Genomic DNA, 24,899 nt, shown 5'->3' on the forward strand with positions numbered 1-24,899 from the left:
GTGCCTCTCTTGAAAACATAAAAGTTCTTGCACTCTCTATAACCTCATGCTGTGGCTGCCTGTGTGCCTGCACACGTGTGTTGGTTAGTGTATAACTATGAATTTAATTTTGGAGTTGCATCAGATTTATATGTGTGTTTACATTTGATTCTATGTATATGGCATAAACTTATGTACGTACATGTAAAAAAAAAAAAAAAAAAGAGAGGGAAAAAGTCCCCTCTTGTATTAAATCTCTCAGGCCCATGTGGCAGAACGAGCTGGTGGCAGATGGACTGGCTTTCTGCATCTGCTGTATGCAGACTGGGGGCTTTGTACTCCTCTCTCCTGGGGAAGACCGAGCCTTTCTTCTTGCCAGTAGATTCCTGTCTGTTGGAGCGACTAAGAAAAACATCTGTGGCATGCGAGGGAGAGAGACACAGGAAAGGAGAGAGAGAGAGAGAGAGAGAGAGAGAGAGAGGGGGAATAAAAAGAAGTGAGGATGTTGAAAAAAAGATGGGAATGTATTTCAAGTTTTTTTTCCCTTGCATGTTCATCACAGGATCACGTCCTACTAATTGGGAGAGGGGAAAAAAAACTTTTTGCAACCTTTCCACTGTGTAAAGGCTACAGCTGGTGTTATTTTATATTTTCTTATTGTCAACAAAAACAAAACTAAAATGTGTTATTTTGGCTCTAAACTTTCTGTTCTTCCTTCCCTATCTGTAGCCTTTTATTGAAGATGTAAATCTTTAAAGTAAAGTGGCATCTAGAGGTAAAGAGCCTCCTAAATGTTACACACTGGACTGTTAAAAACAGCTCACAAATATATAGTTTCATTTAAAAAAAAAAAAAGGGTTCATAGATTTTCCAAAACACCTGGGCACAGTAGTGTTTAGCAAGTATTATTCAAACAGGAGTAAATACAGCATCTGCTGTGGATCATTTTCAGCTATGGATCAGTTTGGGGATTTAGGGGCATCATTAGAATATTGAATATATCTTGAATATTGAAGTTTTTACCAGATTTTCTGTCTTGCTTTCACTTAACTCTAATTGTAGCTTATTTTGTTGTTTTCTTCCACAAATGCACCCATGTGTTGGAAACACATTAGTTAAACTAATTGTAAGCAAGTACGAGCCATTCTGAAACGTTTCCACCACCTCCAGGAATGTTATTTTTCTAACATACTAAAGTATCCGTCACTGTTTCACCATGCTCTTTAAGTTGGTACACTGAAAACACAATATACATATATATATATATATTTTGTGTCTAGAATATTACGGGCATTACTTAGCTTAGAAAACATAGGATAATGATAAACATTATGCATTCCCAATGCTACATCAGTAAAGATTCATTTTACTCTAATTTCTTCTCATTGTATGACCTGCGAGAGACCAATTTTGCTTAGAATTTAGTTTGTAATTTTGGTGTAATTTTTTGTCATATTCCTTGACATTCACTTGACAGTTGAAAGGGAACGTATTTAACAATCGAGATCCCTTTTGTGAGGGAAATGGACTGGCAAGACAACCCTGAAGCTGAGGATGGAGAAAATGATGATGCAGAGAGAAAGAAAACCTGACAGAGTTCTTTTTCAATAGGAGATAAAAAGATAGTTTGATGAGAAAGAAGTGTCACCTGTTTTATAGCTCAGGTATAGTGCAATGGGGAAGCAGCCCAAGTTAAAATGTGCACCTCACACACAACACAACAACAGAGCAAAAGGCCGACCGTGACCACCTGGGTAGAAAAATATTTGCTGTAAACTGGACAAAATGCTCTGGGTCTGACTGATATCTGCTCCGACTTTATTGCTCACTGAACTTGAGCAGTAACAGCTGCCTTATAGGAGCGACTGAAGACCAGGAGAGCAGAGTGCCATGATGCTGAGTTTTATCTGTAGCAGCAGAGCATCAAGGAAAAGAAAAAAAACAGAGTGAATACGCCTCTGCTCTTCATATGGATTCAATAGTTATTGTTGATCTTGTGCAGCCTGGCCTCGGAAATTTTGTGAAGTGAGCACAATGTTTTAAAGTGCAAATAAGGAGCTCCATGCATGAAAAAAAACCAACCAAAAATATACGTCTCGAAAAGGAAAGGATTAGGTGGAGAAGACGTAGCTGGAAAGAAAGAGTAGAAGCCAGAGCTGAAAGGAAAATAAACTTCCAATGACCCAGCTTCAAGTCACAACTTCTCTATTTTTACTGACATGAAAGTTTGACTTTTCAGCAATGGTGGGGGAGTACTGAGAATCTTTACTTTAAGTAAAAGTACAATTACTCACATAAAAAATGTCTCAAGAAACACTGAAAATTACCATTTGATAAAAAGTTTAACTACATTTTCACCTACAGTGTGTGCTTGCGGGGGTTAGTTTCAGGATGTTTTTGGCGATGTTTTTCGGGAGGCACAGCAAGCCCTTTGTCATGTAACTGTTGTTTCTTTTTTAGATTTTGGTATTAAAAAGTGTGGCCAGATGTGGCCAGGGATTTTCACTGAAGGCTGCCTCTTGTTCTGGGTTTTGCTCTGTCATCATCTCATCGTGGCCAAAAGACAGGTGCTGCTTATTTTTCTTCCGGGCAGCTGTAACTTGGCAACTGCAGTTACTAGCGTGCTCCTCCCCCCTACACTCAATCCCTGCATTTAGAGCAGACTAGTTGGTAAAGAGTAGAAGTAGCTACAGAAACCCAAGGATTTGAATCCCCACATTCTTAAACTTACTCAGCCCATAGAGCTGATTCTGATCCAGGTTTTAATGTTCAGTCTTCATTTATAAATGGTTTAGTCTACAAACAACATATAATATGCTGTAGTGAAAATCCTGTAATTGTAAATAAGGATTTACTTTTCTAAATGAAAGCTTTTTCATGTGAGGATCATGTCTCGTCGAATGTATATGGCTGTAATGCAATCCTTTCAGCTTGGAGAAATATACTTTTCTGATATTCATGACTTCAACACACTGTATGCTTTTTGTTTGTGCTCATTTCACACAGTTTTGTGAGACAGGGCTGTCTCTTGTCATTTCAAACCTACTGAATATAGGCCACAGTGAAAAAAAACAATACATCTCCCCAACACAGCCGACAGGGCCAGTTGATTTATGTCAGACCCTACAGCCAGCAAGCTTTGAATAGCCACCATAATAGTCAAGGATCCAAGTGATTGAGCCTTTCTGGTCACGGTGGAAGCCTTTGTGCACTGTGTGTGTCTGTGGATGCTCAGGATGAAATGATGGGAATAGTACCTGGGATGGTAGTGGGCTCTATAGCTGTTCTGAAGGAGAGGATGCCAGGCTCTGACTTGCCCTGCTGATTCTCCGCCACCACGTGAACCTCATACTCTGTATTCCACTCCAGGCCGCTCAGCACCACATACTCACTGCCATGGGGGAGGCGGATCTCTGGTTTCCAGTCAGATACATGCTTCTGAGAAAGGAATGTAGAGGGGACACAACTCAAAACTGGGTAACCAAATGAGACTGTGGTCATTCTGTACAGGCACAGTGATTCATTGTGTCGAAGATAAAAGGAGTGCATTGTTCTTTAATAACTTCACAAAGTACAAAGCTAAAGCCCCAAAGGAACCTGTAGCACCTTTTTAGCACAAGATGAAAAGGAATGCGTAAAAAGCAGTCTTCAACATTTTGAGAAAGTGTATTTACTGACTAAGAGTTAGACAAGAAGTTCATGATCTGTTTTATCTCTTTGGATTAAACACAAAGAAACCCTTCAACAACTCCGGAGCTGTTACTCACATGATGTATGCAATATTTGTCGAGACATAACAAGAGAGATTACTTTCATACAAGAACAAAGGTGTACATGTTATTGATGAAAGTATATTTGTCACAGTTACTAAAGACAGTTAAAGTTGCACACGTCACAGGGGAAAATATGCCCCCCCCCCCAATTTTTCTCTTTGTCTCAAAACCTGGCAGTGGTCCTTGGTGTTCAATTGAGCAAAGTTGTCAACATTCAGCGGTGGGAAACCAGTGAGGGATCATGGCTTTTTGAATCGTCCTGTCGACTGTCCTTTACCAATCTGGTCTTACTCCCAAATACTGCAGCTTGGTCAGTGGCCCCTCTAGTATAATTTCTGGGCACGCCTGCCATCTAAGTCAGGTGACGCAGTATAAAGAGCAAAATAGTGCGCATTTGGAGATGGTGGGGTGGATGGATCAACTTGGCTCAAACAAACTGAACTTTGACCTAACTTGCTAACTTTACCGTGGAGCCCTGTGCATCCAGGAATGTGAGGGGTACCTTCAGTATCACATTTTGAAGCAGAGGGCCACCAACTAAGTGCCAGTATTGTAACAGGTTGGGAGTGAGAACGTGTTGCTTTCTGCTGACAACTTCCCCAAATAAAAACTGTTAATTTACTATACACTATAAATGATTATACTGTTGTTTCAAGGTAACATTTGGGCACTTGTAGAACAAATTGTAGGAGTACAAAGGTTGACTTCCATGGAAGGGTGCCTTAATGTACTGTATTCCTGCTTCCAGTTGGTTTAGTGAACATTTACAAGCTCTTTTCTTTACTAATTTGTATGAAACGATTGCAAGAATTGGAAATAAGCAAAACAGCAAAGTGGTACCAAGTTACCTCCTTGCTCAGTATACTCACAGCCTTGTATCTGACCAGGTAATGTTTAATGGGGGAACCGCCATCGTCCTGCTCGATCCAGTTGACCTTAAGACTACTGCCCTTGTTTTGGAACTTGACTTCTAGTTTGGGGGCACTGGGTTCCCCTACAAAGAAAACAATGAATTATGATTAGTTGACATAAATATGATTGCTACGTCAACAGCAACCGTAGCCTCTTCCTCTAACCTTTCTACTGTGTGTGCTTTTGTCTTCAAGGTCAGCTAAGCTAAACTTTAGTTGATTGCCAGTTTAACCTACACTCTTTTAAGATGCTTTTCTTTCTTTTTAAGACTGTAACAAGCATTGCAATCAGAGGACTCTGCAGATGTGGAGGTAATAATCACAGTGTGATTAAGTCTTTCATGCTTTGTTGGCCTAAAGTGAGTTTTGTGCTGTTACGTTGCTCTACTAAGCTGTTAAGCAGTGATGAGAACAATGACAATTCCATCTTAAAATCAAATCCCTGCAGATGATTGGGTCCAGTGCTCGCAAGCCACTAACATCATGTCAAAAGCAATATAATTTGGCAGCGACACAGCCAAATGGTTAACTATCTTAAAAGAAATGCAGCCACATCTGAACAGTTTATGTAAAAGAATTGTCAAATTAAATGTAATGATGGGCAACTCCTGACGAGCTTTGTCACACCCACACACTCTCTATATGAAATTAAAAGCTTTTCTCCGTGATCTAACATCTACACAGAAGTTCCAAACAGCTCTACACTTGGACAGGGTTAGAGTTAGGGTTAGTTTATGGTATTATTTTTAAAATATATTAAGCTTTCTTGATGGGAGGACTTAAAATATAATAAGTAACAATTACACAGCGTATGCTAACGGATTAGCTTGGAGCTTGTTCTACCGGTGACAAATCAATGATTATGGTGTCAATCTCTTAAAAGCTTAGTTAAAAAAAAAAGCAATACACATTAAAGGACCATTATTCTACTTCGTTTAAGAATGCTTGATTCCTGATTGGCTGGGAGAGGGGCATTACCCCGGCCATATTGCCCGCTGACTGAGCACAGCGGTCCCATCAAATAGTAAGTCAATACGCGCTTGTATTTTTTTTTCTACTCACATAAATTTTCAAACATGAGGTCCCATTGTAAAAAACACCTTATTTAAAAAAAGTTTCTAAAATGTGTCCGGAAATCTATCGGAAGGGTCAGTTCGATACATAGTTCGCAGCGAGATAGCAATGTAGATAACTACGTTATTAAAACTTTAGTGATCCAGATGGCCAGCTTGTGTGGTTGCTATAGTGAAACGAATTTACTACAGCCTGCAGCTAACGTTATTCACCGTATTCTAACATTTCAGCCGTTTGAAAAAAATGGGACGATTTCCATTGTGCAATGTTTAAACATATTTGGGAGTAGGGAAAGACATTTGAGGACTGGTTAGAAAGAGCGACGAGGACGACGGAATGACAGCAAAAGACAAGGCCAGGTACCCCGTTTCCGAGATAACGTGATTGAAACTAGTGATCCAGAGTGCAGCCGTGTGTGGTTGCTATAGAAAACGAATTAGGTTACAAGCTGAGCCTAACGTTATTCACCGTAGTTCTAAAGGGGACCTACTTTTTGAGGGAGCTTGAACTCAGAGTATACATTTAATAATGCATGCAAATACGAATAGAAAAGCATAATTATTAAAGTATTTGAATTGTTTATTATGTTGGCAAGTAAGAAGTAGAATAAACGGGATAATCACTAAACACAATAATTATCCCTTACATATGTAACATTTAGAAGGATCGATTGTCAGAAATGGAATGTAATATTCATAATTCTGTTTACATTGGAATGGAACCCACCATGTTGAACCACCATGTTTCTACGGTAGCCCAGGAACAGACGAACCAAACACTGGCTCCAGATAGAGCCTTTCAAGTTTTTCAGTTACTTCCAAGTGATTATACAAAGAAATACGAATATGAATATTATATTCCATTTCTGTCAATAGATCCTCGTAAATGTTACACACTGGACAGTTAAAGGAAATTATGGTGTATTTTGTTGAGTGGATGAATTGTTGGCACCAAAGTAAACTCTCTTTTCAAGCTTACAGGGAGAATGTATATATCTATATATAATCTTGAGTGGAATATCCCTTTGGGGGAAGCCTGAAGGAACAGAGGGCAGTGTGGCTGCCTCCGAGCCAGTGGTTGAGGTGTTCTCCTTGAGCCTCCTCATTATCTGCTTCGTCCCCCTAGAGTAATGACTCCTGGATTGCTGGATAATGAGCCTTTAGGCCTTGATTGGACATGTTAGTCTATTACTTTTGATAATATATACATAGTCTTATAGGAGGGAACGAGGTGTTTTGTGTGCATGTGTAGTGATGCTGGCTTTCACTCTAATGCCACTGTAAGTGCTGTAAGGGAGGAGACTAACAGCCCAAACTCATTAATTATGTACATAGTGGTTACACACAGTTAGCCATGTTATTATGTTATCAAACTGGCTATCTCATGATGTTACAGTCTTTGCCCTGTGCTAACATTGTGATAACAGAAAACACTCACATTATATCTTACATGATCTAAGACATGATGCAGATTTGAATATATGCCTTACTTGGCAAGTCATTGTGCAGGAAAGGAAAAAAAAAAAACCATTGGCATACATTTCAAATGGACACAAAAATGTCAGCATTCCTGTTTCCAGACTCAATATTTAGCATTTTAAACATCAGCGTTAGTGGTTAATTAAATGAATATGCATGAAGGCACTCTTTCTTGATCCTATGTAATCATCTGAGCACACTGCCTAAAAACTGGATACACTGAAGTGAGCATGACAGATGCTGGAAGTGAATCAGACAGTGTTAGGTGGCAGGTAGACATCGGTACATTCACCATTGTTATTCACAAGCATCATTCTGGGTTAGGTCATGTTTTCTGAGGCTAAAAAACAGAGAGAGGCGGTGGTTAGAATGAGAAGCTTCCCCATGCAGGCTGGAAATTTTGGGTGCTGCTACGCATTTGGATGGGGAAACATGTGGAACACTGCCCATAACCTCACACTGACACACATGCAGTAGGGCGTGGGTCCACATGTAGCCCGACCTAATACTGCATCCTCCCTCATCTTCCAGCGTACATTGAGAGATAAGTGGATAGAATTGAACAAGAGTTATTGAAAACATGCTGTCTAATACAGAAATTCTTCATTTTAGTTTTGTGGCGTCAGTTAATGCTTAATATAATGTAACAGTACTATTTGTGTATTAATATGAATTAGCCGTTATAAATCACATCACACTGTCCAACCTTAAATCTTTAAATAAGATCAATTTCATTTATCATACATGATACTGTAAATGTAGTATAAAAGTAATTACAAGTAAAAAACTGTATATTGGTCACCGAATCCTCTCTCATAACTTTAAATTGTGGAACATTTATTAGTACTGTTGCATGTAGTAAATTAAACAGATCTTTTTTTTTATTTCAGTGCTTTATGTAGAAATGCGAGTACCAAGAGGACGTGACAACAAAGACACACACACATGCAAACAAGACCGACATTTTCTTTGGGAAACAGCAGAGCGAGAAGAAGAAGGATGCAACAAGAAACAGGAAATAAACTTGCATGCTGCAGTAATGCAACGGGCTGCTGTGAATCCAATCAGTGCAACACTGTGTAGGGTCAAAGGAGACCTAAACATGAACTTGTTCATTTGAAGTGGATAACAGGACTATTATTGTGACGGGTCACTTCGTGTGACCGTAACCTGATGTAGCTTGATGACGCGCGATGTCCAGGTGATAAAACTCCTGGCACGGCGTTATCCCCTCTCTCGCGCCGTTCTCTAGCTCACCTTGCTCGCCCACACTGGGTGATAAGCCCAACCCACCGATGACGCACGACAAAGAATTATAGCACGGCACAAGAGCCCGCTTTTTCCCGCGATACCTGGCCAGCGCACTACTAACGCAGTCAACATCTGCAGCTTTAAACAGAAAGCTGTGAGCTACAGTAGCTAATCTGGGGAAAAATAAACGATGCAGATTGCAATCAGTGGCACTTTGTGAAGGTGCTCCTGTGATGTTTGAATGCAGTTCAGAACAGTGGTACATAACAAAAAGGTTTTCATGAAAAAAAGATCTACTGGTTTTACTTTTTTAAAGATTTGAATGCAACCTGGAAGCTTGGAATAATTTAGATTTTATTTCTGATCAAGACAGGGAAAAGAGCACACCAGGGAATCATACATTTAAAGTGTTTTTGGAATAAAATTTAACTACTATTACTACTCTGAGAACAAATGTAAAATGCAAAGTGGGTTTTGAAAAAAAACATGAAATGAAATGTGTGAGCCCAATTACAATTAGATCTGTAGCATATGTTGCATCATTTCAATTTAAACAAATAAAATTAACAGGGATATGTTGCTATGAACTATTGAAAGGAGTTAAAGGACATGTTATAAATAAAAGCTTCAAAGATATCTTAGCTAGCTCAGAGGAATTCAAACCAAGGACCCCATTTCCACCGGATATTAACATGCTATCTGTATAATATTAATATATTGTGTAAATGTAAGCAGAACACATAGAGGCAAGGAATTCAAGGTTATATAGCTGCTCTGGCCGCGTGTATTTTTCTTATTTACGTCGGTGAATTAAGGATTTATTTCAACCAAACCAGAGTTGGTGATTGTTGGAACTGTTTTGGTGTGTTTTATTTTGTGCGTGTTACGATTTTAGAGTGATAAGCAGGGTAAAAGTACAGTTTTTGTCTGTTGAGTACGATTGTGACGGCTGTTTCTGGTTAAAGAAAAGGATCCTTTCCATAATGTTGTGAGACACTCTGAGCCAGTTAATGGCAAAAACAAGCCCCTTTAGTGGACATACTTTATCCCCAACGATTAGCTACATTGCCGCCTGTTTCGAGAACATTATCTCTTCTGACTTGGTGAATTTAGAGTTTTGACCAAACCAGCGTTGGTAATTGTTGGAATGTGGAAAGTTCAGTTTCATTTCTTTCCAGTGTGTTTTACGGTTATGTGCTAGGTAAAATTACATTACCAGTGTTGTCAATGGAGTCATGATGCTGGTGCTCTAGTGCAACATTTAGTAGCAGTGAATTCTGTATATATAACCTTTAACAGTCACATCAAGGTAGCTCAGCTCAGCCCCGTAAAAATAATGTATTCCTGGTGTGTATTTCTTATATTCTTATTAGATTGTCTATATAGAATTCATATTTAACAAGGCACTACGAGGAGAATAGTTTTGCATTGTTATTTTATGACTGCAATGTAAAATTGATAAAATGATCATAGTTGGCTAGAAGGAAGAGAAAGTCTTAAGATGAATGGAGATGACATGCTGTTTAAGTGAAATTGTGCATGTTTACTAAATATTTACTACATATTTACAGAATGGCTTAAAGATGGATGAAAAATGGCCAAATAAAACTGGAAGCGTTTTAATGTCTCGCCTATGACTCTAATTTAACAAATGCCTACTGAAGGATCACTGTGGATCTTATGATCTCAAACTAGACAAAAAAAAAAAAAAATTACCTTCTGTTGGCCAGCGAAGACGACATCATCAGCACCATGCAAGAGCCATATGACAAAGTCACATGATGTGCACGCACATGATTGGTTGAAAGGAAAATGTAGGGGGAGGGGGGGGGCACATGGGAAACAAACATTTTTGAAATGATGAATAAACAAATGAACAAAAATGTTAAAGACAAAATGACACAAAAGGAACACAAACAACCAAGAGAAATACATAAATACATAAACAGATTTTTTGAATACATATAAAAAAACATGTTGCTGAATATATGAGGCAGTTGCAGACTTATAGTTTTGGTCTTTGGAAACATGCAAAATATCCATAAATAAATAAATGAAGAAATAAAGAAACGGATGCTGAATTTCGGATATTAATTTAAGATACAACCAAAACTGCACAGCCAGACTTGCCTCATGCATCCAGATAATCAACAGCTTTTCCTCTGACGGATTTTCTTTAATTCTTATATTTTACAACATTAATGCCCAATCTGAATTTGAACTATGACATTAAAGACAAATTAAAGATAGGAAGAACACAGCAGTTTGTGTACAAACAAGAAATCAGGGTCAAATGAAGAGCAGAGGAAACTCTGCAGTTCTGAGAATACAAACCATGCCAACTAAACATGATGCACAACACAGCAGACGACAGTGTGAACACATGAAACATCAGGAGAAATAAGGTCTGCATCGGACAACAGTCTAAGAGCATTTGTGACATTGAGAGAGGCAGAAAACAGAGTAGTTGCTGGAGCATATATATGAACAGCTACATCCTAGATGAAACTAAAGTAAATCCAAGGCTGCATCTGACAAATGTTATTAAATGTGTTTAAAGGGAGAGATTTAGTTAGGAACATTTTAAGGACACACAAAACAGTACATCAGGATTTCAATTAAAAGGAGCAGGGATAGACATACAACAATTACTCCAGTGACCTCGCACCAAACACATCATCATGTTTGTTCACACAGTGCACGCTGTTACCTCAAATGTTGCTTTAATGTGTGCAAACCTCAAATTAAAGCAGTCACATACAGTAGGTTAGTTGCTTAAAGGTGCAGTCAGTTATAATTGTACTGGCTCTTTGCACAAATTAATGATCAGATATCAGCAGGGGCTTGCCAGTGCTGGTGATCAGCGTCACCTCTCGGTTACCTGAGTGGCTGTGTAGGATTTCTAAACAGACAAAGCATTCCTGGCTCAGGGTATTTCCTGGTTGTGTGAAGAATCTCTGTTACATTACTGTCTGCATAGACAGGCCATATCCTCAAGACTAGCGTGAACTGTTCTGCAGTGAATGTCAGTGGATCTGATACTGTGCCTGAGCTGAATGTAAACAATGATGAGAAACATTGAGGGGCGCTCAAGAAAATTCAAAGTCAACAGTGACAGAGTGGTTTAGATAAGAGCAACAATATGTAGATGGCGGAGAGGTAAAAATGGGTTCAGTAAGTAGGAAGTAGAGGAGAAAGCATTTTTGTAGAGGGGTACCTCTAACCCGAACCCTTTTTGTACAGTCATGATCAAGCTAGACTGTCAGAATGGCTTACAGATAAATCAATACATTTAAATGAACCGCCCCCCCCCAAAAAAAAGAAGGGAATAGCCATTTCCTAACCCATCAGTTATGACTATAAGGACTCCTGCTATTGCAGAATCCAAGATGGCGACTGTTACCAATATGTAGTGCAACATGCACAATAAATATTTTCTGTTTAGCTATGTTTTGTCCATGATAAAATTCATGTTCAGTGGCGCCGAATGATGGCTTTCTCTACCACTGGTTGGAGTTTTCAGTTGAATAAACCAGTTAACATTATCAAGTCAGAAAACACAAACACAACATAAGGTGTTAGCATGGAGCCTACAATCACTAAATGTTTATGCCAGATGTGTGATACTACAACTATCAACCATTCAAATCTTAGCATGATACCTACTACTGTATTTCTAATAATAGGCTGTCAGGATTGTGTTCTGTAGCCTCTGATCTACCAGGGTCTTTGCATTTTCACAGATTAACAGATTACAACAAACTTAGCATAACCTAGTCTTTAGTATGTTTTAATTATAAATGGACAGACACATTATGTTAATTATGTCATACACAACACTAGTCAGGTGGTTAGAATGGCGACCTTTATGTCCTTGACAAATGTTAGTAAAATCATCATCTATGAGAATTCAAGACCGTTAGCAAAGGTAATAAGTTGCCAAGCTCTTTTTGCTGTGGCTACGAGTTTTCCAGTGAGCCACACCAGAAATAAATAAATGAAAAACTACTGTACACTAACTGTGAAGCCAAGCAGGTAAGAGGTGAAGAGAGACACACTGCACACTGTGCGACTGGCATACTCACTAAGGGCCATAGTGGTGGCAGCGATAGGGGGTGGTGTCTCTGATGAAACTGAAAGATGGTGAAAACATGGTGAGAGGAGCTGGAGTTCTCCTCAACAAAAGCAACTCAGTGCTGGGTCAGGTTTGTTTTTACACTGGCTTGGTGATAAGGAACTCATCTTGAACAATCCTGTGGAACAATGACTCTTCTTGTTTTTCAGCATCAGTAAGCACCTCCACTGTGCTAACCACTGTGAGGCAACAACACAGACATCTTATAGCTTTTTCTATTACATCCTGTGAAATGGAAACGTCCATAAACATAAGGCATTTCTCAATAGAGAGTATGCCAAGTGCAAAGTTCTTGGGAGTCCAAACCTTTCAAGAGGAGATGTATATACCTTAAAATACTCCAATAAAAAAAAAACACTGACTTCACCAAATTGGCATCAACAAATATTAGAGTTCTATATCTTATGTTTAAACAGCTACATGGAAGTCAGTGTTTGAGATGTAGAGAACCACTGCCTGGCCTTGGACCAAGGCACTGGCCTTGGAACCGGAATTGGGGCCTGGATGCTGGACTGTTGCTGCCCACTAGTTCTTAATAGTTAGGAGTGGGAGAACTGCTGATGTCAAGTTTCCCTAAAAGTACAATTTAAAGTTAAAACCTGAATAGGTTTCCTTATAAATGCCTGTGAGCATAAAAGAAACTTCTCATGGAAACAAAGATAAGCAAAAACAATGACTGCATTCTTTCAACTATTTTGCAGCTCTTGTAAGACTTCTGTGAAATGCTTGTCGAGCAACCGATTCTGCATTTTTATTTGTTCAGCAGTGAGTGTACAGTGTCAGCTTCCTTTCCTTTCATACCTATGCCAACTGCCTTTTGTTTTGGTACCCATGGTTTCGTTTACAGCAACAACTAGCAATTACTTCAAGTTGTCAGATTTCTGACTAGGCTAGCCTACACTCTTCTGAAGCTTACCACACCTACAAGCAATACAGACAAACACACACACACACACACACACACACACACACACACTATTATTCTACTTAAATCCAGATATTGCCAAAGGTAATGTTTTATGCACATATATAACTCACTAGTCCAAAACCAAATGCTCTACAGCAACAAAAAAGATGCAACCCGTGCCATTTCAAGGATATCTTGAATCAGTGTGTTTATACACACTAGTATCCCAGTTGTTTTTTTACAAAACAAATCTGGATATTCAAGATGGTCATATTCCAAATATGATAAAAACCAGGATATTACTCTAAACTTGAATACTAGTTTTAATGTACACATTGAAGGTTTAAATCCATACCATATGGACTGCTATGCGTTGGCCACAGTTGTGAAGCAGAAAACAAACACAACCAGGAACTGGGGATTTAAAAGCAATGTATAAAACCTTTTTCCTTAGCAGCAGTAACCATATGCTCTTCCCAACCTGCACCTCAACAGAGGAAGGTAAGCTATTTAAAATCTCTCTCGATATGCTTTCTTGTGACCTCTGAGAGACAACTGTCATCAATGGCCAAATTTCAATACCAAAATAAAAGCACACTGTGAGTACAAATGGGAATCATAAAAGGATGTATGGGAATTGAAGGCCTGAATATTTAAACCTTATGTTTCCATACAGGGCCATTTATGTGCAAATATGCCAAGCTTTTAACATTATTACCATTAAATATTCTAATTCCACATTAATTACCATATAATTATACAAATACAGTCCTGATTTATGGCCCTGAACACAGTATACCTTTTTTAAAGGCCTGATATAATACTCACTGGCTGAACTGCTGCATTGCACAAGTGCAATATACTTTATACTAGAGAGATACCAAAAGAAAAATAATCACTACGGTAAAAATAACTTGCTTGCTAAAGGCTGTAAGACTGTCATATCAATCGATCACACTGCTAAACAAACCTGAAACCACATTAGAATAATAGATTGCTGTCTGGAGAATTCGTACAACAGGCAATGAAATGAGTACTGATATGTATCAATTAAATGTTCAGGGTTTTGGGTGATGATTTCTGGTTCCATTTCCACAGAAGACATGATATGATCAAGAACATTGTTACATTGACATTAGTGTAGCACGTTTCTTTTAAACACAATGTTCTAATATAGAGAGAATAATCAAAGTAAAACAAATAAATGCAGTGAAGATGGAGACAGGGAGAAATGAAACTTACTTGTGAAAGAATACCCTGAGAAGTCCAATGGAATACAGAACAGATGGAAAATCATGATGAGAAAAACAACAGAACAAAAAGAAGAAACAAAGACAATGAAATGAGAAATATGAACAATGAAAGAGGGCAACTCTGTCATGCCACATCATTAACCCACTGCTGCACTGCTACTGTTGTCTTATTGAACTTCCTGTCAACAGCAAGTCTTGCCTCTCTTTGTTGGTGCAGCTAACTTTGAAACTACTCGTTTCATATTACCCTCCAAATTAAAAAGTTAGCTTTTTAATGCCTCAAAGCTCAGACTTTGGTCGGAGTAGGGATTTAGTAAAAGGACACTGGGATTCTGGATGACAATCTCCCTGTGCTACTCTGATGTAATATAACACATTCAATGACAACACATCTAAACCGTTGTCCGTTTTCATTTTACTTCTGTAAATGATACATTCTAGTCAGTGCGAGCTCCATAAATACATCAAACAAAGATTTTTGCTGAAACATCTTGAAGTAGAACAAAGCCTCCCTTCCGCTATAGGGAATCAGACAAAATAAGGAGGATGCTGAGGGGGGCTATTTCTACAGAAGCAGTGGGATGATGAAGCACAGATGGAGGAGTGACATAGAGGCCGGTACTAACTAAAGCAAAGATTTATTCATGACCCTGATTTTAAATGCTTTCTGAGAAATAGGTCTGTTGCCTTCTAATTGTAGCCTGAGTAAACTAGCTCCACAGTCAATAGACGGATAGAAGGATAAATCTGGTTTGTTACAATGTGTGTCTTATTTCAGTTGTATGGGTAATCATTTCTATCACCAATTAAATTTGGAACACAGTCTGACAGGGACAGAAACACAGTCAGACAAGTCAGACATTCAGAAAACAAAAGCAAACTGTAAAATGATTGCCCAGACCGTTCGTTGTAGACATCCATTACAGTGTAAGGACCGACATTCTGGTTGAATTTTGACTGACTGTCCTTGTAGTTGTGCATGCACAGATTTCCTGCACAATGAGCAATAATAAAGCAGAAATATCCTTCAATATCCAAGTTTCTAAACTCATCATGACCTGTTTGATACTATGACATTGCCATTTTGTGTGGACAACCCACAATGGATTTAATGACTGCCTTATAAAACATAGAGATTGTTCACAACCGCTCAAGAACAAACAGCATACTTCTGCCATCAAACATATGGAACAAGAACTGTGTAACGTTCCATTATCATACTAACTATTTTCAGATTTTTTTCTTAATGTTACAATGTGAATGTGCAGTTATTTGTAATTATATTAAACACCTACCACACGAATGTGAATCAAATCTTAGAGATGATTGGGCCTAATTTCTACTCCAACAAGAAAGCATTATCTAACATAATTGCACATAAACACAAAGTTGACACATTTTATGGCAAGCCGACTCATTCTGATTGGTGATGACAGGTGCTGTGCACCTGGTCCTTGCTGTAAGGTTGCAAACAAGGCCATATGTCTAAAACAGATGTGATATGACGCCAGATTATTCACCAGGAAAAACTTAAATTATGAGAAAATGGAGGGCGAAGAACATCCAGCAAACTGGTGCGGGTGTTGTGGTGGCTGACATGGTCAAATCCTCCCTCATCTGCCTGACATGGAGGTATTCTACTTGTACACTACTTGTGTTCTGTTAAGGTTACTCTTTCTCCTGTCATACTTTCTTTCAAACACAGTTAAATAGAAAATTTCCTCCCCCTAGAAGATTTCATCATGCGCTGCCATTTCCTTCACAAAATATAAACAATCTTCAGCAGGGCTTGACCTCTGGCTGCTATATTAAGAATGCGCGCTGTCACTGAACTATAAATACAGAGCTGACACTCCACACTGAACAAGTCAGCCTTAAGAATGCACAAGTACTTTCCAGAAAGCTTTCACTAAATCACCTGAGTTGTGGGCTAAAAATGCAGAGCTCTGTGAAATGGAAGGAGGCACAGTCTCCCTTACACACTGCAAACATTCAGGGGGAAAGAGGCGCATAATACTCTTCAGTGATGAAGGACACACACGTTATACTTTGCTTAGTTAACCAACACTATTAACCAAGTTGGATTATGAAGTGGCAGCGGCATCGTGAATTATTGTCCTTCTGGCCTGGCTGAAAAAAGACCTGCACTGGGGTTTGGCGTGAGAATAGAGGAGGGTAGGGGTGAAAGCATCTGGGCTCAGCTAGATACTAGCAGGCAGTGGAGTAAGCAACAGCATTAGGTTCAAAGCATTGGGGTCAGAGGAGCGCTTACTGAGATCTGGGACACGAGTGGCGAGGGCAGTACTTACGGACTGGCTCGGTCTTGAAAGTGTTGGCCGGGCTGCTCTCGCCTTCACCTTTGCCGTTGATTGCGGACATCTTGACCTCGTAGGTGGTCTCTGGCTTCAGGCCAGTGATGATGATCTTGGTCAAGTCTGTTGGAAGCGAGGTGGTGTTATTCCAAACAAGTACACAGGGAACCAAGGAATGTTGAACAGGGAATAAGAGAACAATATATGTTCTTGGTTCTTTATATGCTAATGTGTGTGAGATGCATAAACGCCCATTATAGTATACTGTGTAGGCTGTTATTCATGCAGAATGTGAATGTCTTGTTAAAAAGTAGTAAAGTAAAGTAGTAAAAATATAAACACAGACCTGATCGGCATTTAGCCAAAGAACTAATTATTTTTTGGGTTTTTGTTTTTTCTTTTCATTTGTGAAATAAGTTCACTTGTTTTGTGGTGTTTGGTTCTTTTTGATTTTTGTTTTATTGCTTCTGTGTCATCTTAAATTATATTTTCATTAATTATTTCATGTGAAATCCATTTTATGGAAGCAAATGAGGATCCAGAGCCTTATTTTTCACGAACAATCAGAATGAGCAAATAATTCAAATGACTTACTTATATGAACATACTGAAAGTACTTGCCTTGGTTACTAAAATATATCACTGCAATTACCTTGTTGTGTCTTTTTATTTGTCCTGCTTTTGTTTTTGTTTGTTTGTTTGGCTCCCTATTTGCTCTCTCTTCCTCCTCTTTTTACATTTCCTATCATCGTTTTTACAGTATACACTACTCATGTATTCCCTGTTGTCCTGTGTCCTTTTCACTGAATAAATTTAAAATAAGTTTAAAAAAATAAACAAAATAACTTCTTTATACATCTTTTTTGCTAAGCTCCTAGATGCTCACTCTAGTTTGACCCAAACTACCGTTTTGATGTGTACATGTTGATTTCACCTGAAAACCTGGGATTGAGCAGTACTTGTCTTTACCATTGGGTCTGCTGGCTGAAACGGTTTATGTTTATAGCATACTGTATGTGCAGCATGATCCTACAGGTAGGCTGAAATATACTTCTAACTGGATTATCCATGGTGACTCAATCACCAGTGGGAGCAAAGATTGTGCAGACCAATCCAATACTTTGATTTAATGGTAGCCATTGAGCTCAGGGGCAAAGTCGACCAGCATCAGTGCCAAGAAAAGGGCAAGTACTACACTCAGTGGGGTTCTGTGGTTTTTGATTACCGGTTCTAGGAAAATAAGATTTAAGATGAACTGTAACACGAAAAGTGTCACGTATAGTACAGAAAGAAAGCTATTAGGAAAGCCTCCTATTATAATCCTCAAATGTCATTTTGAGTAAAGTGAATTCATTTTTTCTCGTAATTACCCACCAAGAAGCATTCTTCAAACACAATATATAGACAAGAATCTAATTTCAGAATCAAAATGTACTATATTTAATTGGACAGACACTATTATTTCCATATTAGCAAGACACTGTCGAGATTTCAATAAGGATACACACACATATACACACATGTTTCTTGGCTTTTGTCATAAAATGATATCTCACTGTGTAATACAAAGAACAGTAATTTCATGGATGAGAACAAATTTAGGCCCCACTGCAAAACAGCTCAGAAACATTTTTCGATTACAGTGACACAGAGAAAATTCTAAATGTGTTTCACATTAACGTCTCAATGAGAGAGACTTTCCGAATGAACCACTGCTTGGGGAGGCTGTATGAATACGGCTAAAAAGAATGGGACCAAATTAATTCACAACTGGGCTTTTAGCACCACCAGCATCAGTAAAACTGATGTCACTGCTGAAACCATTCATGTTCAGATGAGATTTCCAGCCGGCCCGGAGTAATTTACCACTGATTACCACATGTCGGTTTCCTCAGCTCCTCCAAAAGGTTATCTCCACAAATCATAACAATCGTTACAAACTCGACTGACTTTGGTGTGTGTTAATTATAGTGTTGCTACAGTGCATGCTTATTGCAGCATCAAGGACTGTGTGCTGAGGTCTGGAATTTATCATTGAAGGTATTAAGGCAACATACAGCATAAACAATTGTGGTTGCAGGCTTAAAACTGCAATATGCAACTTTTTTCACATTAAACACACAGTGCCCTGGCCAGTAACCAAACAGGTGCTGAAAGCATTGAAAAAAACATTAAAAAAATTAAACCACAATGTTTCAAAAATCTTATAAAACAGTACACTAATAATAGTAATACATAGAGCTCAATTTAGACAATTTGCTTACAGATACGTCTGTTCTCCAAAAAATTACATTACTTTGTGCCAGGCAGCATTTCTGTTCTTGTGAGTATTTTTGGAGGCAAGGGTCATATCAAAGGAGAATTCTAGGAAGTGCAACACAATAATCATGTTGTATTTGGAAATGCAGCATTTACAATACAAACATAAGCTTTTAATTTAGAAATGTCTACTGGCTCTGTTAATTTCTCAAAATGATAAAGGAAACATTTTTGCCTTCTGTATTTCTGTGTGAGTTTCAACACAACATGCAACAATTAAATGTCAAGGTTAGAAATATTCCTATTTTGATTTAATTTTGGTCAACAAAAGACCAAAACCAACAATGATGGGTATTGTATGTTTAAGCAAAGCCTGATAACGTATTCCTGTCTGCCACAGAGCTCAACTGTTGTCCAAAAACTATTATGATCACATCAGTGAGCCAACCAGTGATATGTTGCTTCATTACCATGAACCCAGCGACTGTAATTTATTTTGAGTCAACCCCACGCACACCTTCCTGCTGTCTAAAATAGTCCCCAACAAAATGCACTATTTATTTTACCCTGTTTGTATAACGTTTGCTAAAAGCTACTGTGTCTAGCTTTTTGAGGAAATCATTTTGCCAGTTAAAAAAATAAAACCATGTATTTATGACCTGTTTTTCTAAAGATTTACATTTTCAGTAACAATGAATGGGCTTGGGGCTTAGTGCCAGAGGCTGGGTAGAGAAGTATTGAAAGTCGGACTAACACATTGTTGGTTTTGGTTTTTTCATGGGATTTGTTGACGATAAGACAAATATAGCATAATGCCAGCCTGATCCTTTAAGCCTGTGACCAACAAAAATGGTGAAAGTTACACAAATTACAAAATAGCAATTTATTTCCTCCTGTGCACACACGCCATATGGAAACAACAAGCCTGCTGTTCTTATGGAAAATCAAAGATGGGTATTTTTAGTCTACTTGCCTCATAAATGTAGCTACAGTGTATTTATGTTTTCTACAGAACATATGTGATGGAGGCACATATATATGTGTTGATAGACTGTTAACAGAGAGGTTTACAGGGTACAGAAAAAAGCATAGCAGGTGTACTTTAACTCTTGACTTGTAGCTTCATGCATGTGCACGCTGCAGATGTAGGTATCTGTTTACGGACCACAGTGATGGGTGTGGTATCTATATCTGGCAGTACTGCTTTCAAACATGTGATGGCAGCCCTGGTTCACAATATTGTGAGAGACACTTTAAACTCAATGGCCACTTGAAAATTCTGTATCAGTAACACCATAGGCTACTTTTCCCCCCTGGCATGTTGTAGCTTAAATAACTAGAACATTGGTATTCCTGACAAATTAATGCTACAAATATATCAATATAATAACTAATGTATTCACTATACAGTGCATCAGACAGGGTCCATTCAGTGTATGTGAGTTTTGGAGATTTGGAGGAGCTGAGGTGGTTGAATGAGATATTTTTGGTAACGTTTACTGTCAGTGCGTGGGTGCATGTGTTTTGTTTTGTGTATACACTTGCATGACAGGCGGCTCTTGGGCCTTGAGCTGACAGCGGAGCCTGTCAGCCGCTGACTGATATGTCCCATGTGGCAGACAGGACGAGAACCATCCAGATTTGTAAGAGCCACAAGCCCTCAGTGGGACGGGGATATTATCTGGGGCCTGTCAATGTCTGAGCCGACTGTCATTTAGGCTACACTGTGTTCCACCTCTCCTCCTGACATCAGCTGCTGTCACGTTTGGATTAACTGTTATTGCTGGCTGAAATGTTTTCTGCAGCTTTGGCCCGAATTTCCTTCATGTAGGAGATGCGCTCTAAATAGATGGACCCTAAAATAACAACAACAACAACAATAATAATAATAATAATAATCAGAAGAAGAAGAAGAAGAAGTAGTAGGTATGTTCTCAAGTTTTCAACACACAGCTAATTTCTCTTTGAGTTGATAGAGTAGGTGTCAATGTCCCAGGAATATCTCCTCCTAGCATTTCTACGTGGTATTTTTCTGCACCACTTTGGAGATATCACTAAACCACCAAAGAAGTAAATTGAAATTGTATTGAAATTGAATTTAAAAAATGCATATTGAAATTGGGTACAAGTAAAAGCTACTGTAATGATGCATTGCATAGCAATAAGATTCTCACAAACAAGTCACTACCCCAGGGACTGGCATTGAGGTGGAGGGGGGAGTAAAGTTAACGTTAGAATAAAACACAAAGTGTGAGTTTGTTCATTCATTTAGTCTATAATGGAGACATAATTTTTTCGGCAAAAATCGTGCCCAGTGGCAGACAGAACTGCATAGTAATCTAAATGCAATGGTGGCATCATTCTATAGTCATTACACTGTGCAATCAACATGCTTCATAATGATAAAGCAAAACATGGTCTACTTCCACTCAAAAATGTACTGATGTGTAACGGGAACAAAGCAAACTTTCATGGATTTTGTCAGTTGTATTGTTCTCTCTGTTGACCTCCATTTGGGTTTTGGCACTATGGTTCCCATTGTGCTTTGGGTAATGAAAACAGGAAGTGTAGCTAATGCTGCCTTACACCTGAGCCCTGTGTTTTTTTTTTTGGTCTGATGTTGCACTACATATTATATAAATAATATAATTTTGTGAATGCTGCAAAACAGAAGGTAATTTCTCAGTCTCTCTATGCGTTGTCAGCATTACAGAGAGTAAATTACCTTCTTATACTTAAGAGGCAAGCTTTAAAGTTTTAATTGGCACCTTTTTACATTATTTTTAAACTGATTTATGGATGTTATTTGTCAGACACTGGAGAATGAGTAGAACAATTTATATTCTTTGCGTCACTTGGGTGCTAAGAATAAAAATGGTTTAAGAGGACAAAGGTGTAGCTTAGTGATGCATCTTAAGAAGAGCAGAAAACCCTGAGCTTGAAGAAAGAATTTAATAACATCCCTTGCTTCCCCTTTGATTCTTTAAAAGTAGATTTTCTATGGCATTCAGGGGAACTGTAGGTAAGTGGTAGTGACTCAGAGATTAATTCATCACTGAATTACATCAAGCTGAAATCTATGTCACAGCAGGTGTTCTTGATCAGCTGTCAAAATATGATGTTAAAAAAAGCCCCAAAATTAGATTTCCCCTCTGTAATGAAGTTTGGAAATATATTGACATTGTACAGATTTTTACAGATATGTGTGTGCGAAGGAGAGGCACATAACAGTCATCACGTGAACTCTGATTAGGAGGGATGGGTGACTCACCGTCCTCAGCATTGTACTCCTTGCCAGTCCATTCCTGGCCAAGCAAACGCCATTGCACTCTGTACTTGATAATGGGCACTCCACCTACGGAGTCGGGCTCGTCAAACTCTACCACTGCTGTGCTGGAGAAAGGTTCCACTTGTTCGATTTCTGGCGATGAGGGCACCTCTGCAACAGACAAGAAATATATATATAAATGTTTTTTTCTTTTGAAAAGCTCTTTCTAAAAGCTAGCGTTTATACAAAGAATACCATAAAATACACAACATATAATGATTCACAAACTTCATCTGACTCCCAGTATACACAGTACACAATGGTTACTGCTCACCAATGTCTTGACAATGACAATGTCCTTGATTATATTTGGCACAAAGGCACAATATGTACTGTAAATGCCCTGTAAACAGGATTTATAACATACTTTAAACATTATTGGTTAACTTGGACCTGGCAGCAGCAACATTATCTTGTAATAGTTTCATATTTCATGGTGTCTTTGCATCTCGTTTGTCTCTTCGTATAACTATCACTGTGAAAACGTTCTATAAAAGTAGTGGCTGCGCTTAAGGCACACAGGATGTAATTTACTACTCAAGATAACTATCACACTCACCACCGTGAGTTGTGTGACACACTTGGTCATCATTTAGAAGGCATCTGCATAGCTTTTTTCAGTTATAAGGTAAGTGCATAAATAAAAACACAGTTCTACTTACTGATAGTTTGAATGGCATTTCCTGAGTAAATCAAAAATACTTGTTTGCTTATGGCCAATAATTTTTATTTGAACATTTCATGATGAACTAGTGATCAATAGGTAATAGTGTATATAGGTATCTGGTTGTAGGGTTGCAGGACTGTGTATGCAACACATTCTCAATTCCAACTCGTCAAATACGACCGCTTTGTCAGTGGCCCTCTGCTTCAAAATATGATGCATTTCTGTACACGCAGTGCTCCGCCATGAAGATAGCAATATGCAACATCAGGTTAGACTTGTTACACAAAATATAGCTTGTGTGATTGATGTCAAACGGTTGTACTTTGGTTAGGTTTAGGCACAAAAGTTATGCTACATACCTTAAGTAGATTAAGTACGTAACTTAAAATAAGCCAATGTTGACTTTTGGTCACAGGACACACGCTGCTGTCTCCTGGGTGAAAGTCCTGTTGTTAAATGCTAAGGGGCACAGACAGTGTCATCATTTGAAGCAGACGGCCACTGACCAAGCAGCAGTATTTGACGAGTTGGGAGTGAGACTGGGCTGATATATGTGTGCCTTACTAAACTGTGTATGTGCTTTGGCAGTGAGAGGATTGCATTTAACAGCATTAGAGGAGCTGATGTGGTTGGCTCAGATAGATTCCTGCCACTGCAGCACCAACTGATAACTCCCTGCTCCCAATCAGCCCCTTTCACCACTGTGGTGCTGGCGTTCCTCTGGTCACCAAATTACTGAAGATCTGTTGGACATGCCTGAATGAGTCTGCAGCGACAGCTTTACCTCTGGCCTGAGCTGCAGTTTGATTCAGTAAGATAGGCTAGGGTGTCACAGAAATGGAGCACCCTACACAATTTCTTAGTCTTCTGAAGACACTATTATGCTGTTTTTTATCTTTCAGGACTGGGCCTAATGATGGTAATCAGTATGTCAGGTGGGTGGTATGTCTATTCATTAAATTTCAGTCTAGAGTTTTTTATTTTATTTTATTTTTTACAATTACTGTTCATAATCTGATGCAGTATATTCAGGGTTTCCTGGAGATAATTAATTGAGTGACTCCCTGACCTTTCATCTGGTGCCTCTATCAAACTAAAACTTCCACTTATACACTAGAAAATGAATCTGATGAAGAGACAAAACATTTAATTATAATGGTAATTGCAAAGCAACCCTGGATGTTCATTTTTGTGTTTAAAGGGGAAGGAATCAAGTAATAATCAATACATCTGAGTATGTCAACAAACTTCCTAGAGCCATGCAAACAGACACGCCACTGAAAATGAACCTCCTTCTGAATGCTAAACAGTATGTAAATTAGTAATTCAGAGGCTGTTTAATTACACTCCAAATTGTTTAGCGAAGCCTCATGCTACATGTCTGATTTTCTCATTGACATATGAATGTGGAAAATAGGGTGTGAAGAGATATTTGAAGGGTTCTTTGTGGTACCCTTTTAGTCCAACTGTGGTTGGATGGAGTTGCTTTAGGCATACTGATGAGTTATGCAGCAAATGAAAAAAGGAGCGAGAAAACACCTCAAAGGGCATACAGTATAGTACACAGTGGCA

The 24,899-nt window shown here is 38.6% G+C and overlaps 1 protein-coding gene across 7 annotated transcripts in view; it reads right to left on the reverse strand.

Moving 5' to 3' along the window:
* Nucleotides 1-24,899, reverse strand: part of ncam1a (neural cell adhesion molecule 1a) — a 261,782-nt gene that overhangs the window by 22,350 nt on the left and 214,533 nt on the right. For 3 of the 7 annotated variants that reach the window (XM_035666668.1, XM_035666663.1, XM_035666666.1), the window contains 7 exons: nucleotides 22,604-22,771; nucleotides 17,071-17,196; nucleotides 14,751-14,765; nucleotides 12,552-12,599; nucleotides 10,183-10,185; nucleotides 4,622-4,746; nucleotides 3,237-3,417 (listed from right to left, as the gene is read on the reverse strand). In XM_035666668.1, coding sequence (XP_035522561.1) covers nucleotides 3,237-3,417; nucleotides 4,622-4,746; nucleotides 10,183-10,185; nucleotides 12,552-12,599; nucleotides 14,751-14,765; nucleotides 17,071-17,196; nucleotides 22,604-22,771 — 666 coding nt within the window. The remainder of the gene's footprint in view (nucleotides 1-3,236; nucleotides 3,418-4,621; nucleotides 4,747-10,182; nucleotides 10,186-12,551; nucleotides 12,600-14,750; nucleotides 14,766-17,070; nucleotides 17,197-22,603; nucleotides 22,772-24,899) is intronic. The other 4 variants (XM_035666665.1, XM_035666669.1, XM_035666664.1 and 1 more) reach the window with 3 other exon arrangements.

Source organism: Morone saxatilis, unplaced genomic scaffold (genome assembly GCF_004916995.1).
Source record: "Morone saxatilis isolate NCDOM2014 unplaced genomic scaffold, NCSU_SB_2.0 Contig20, whole genome shotgun sequence".
In the NCBI taxonomy this organism is placed as follows: Eukaryota; Metazoa; Chordata; class Actinopteri; family Moronidae; genus Morone; species Morone saxatilis.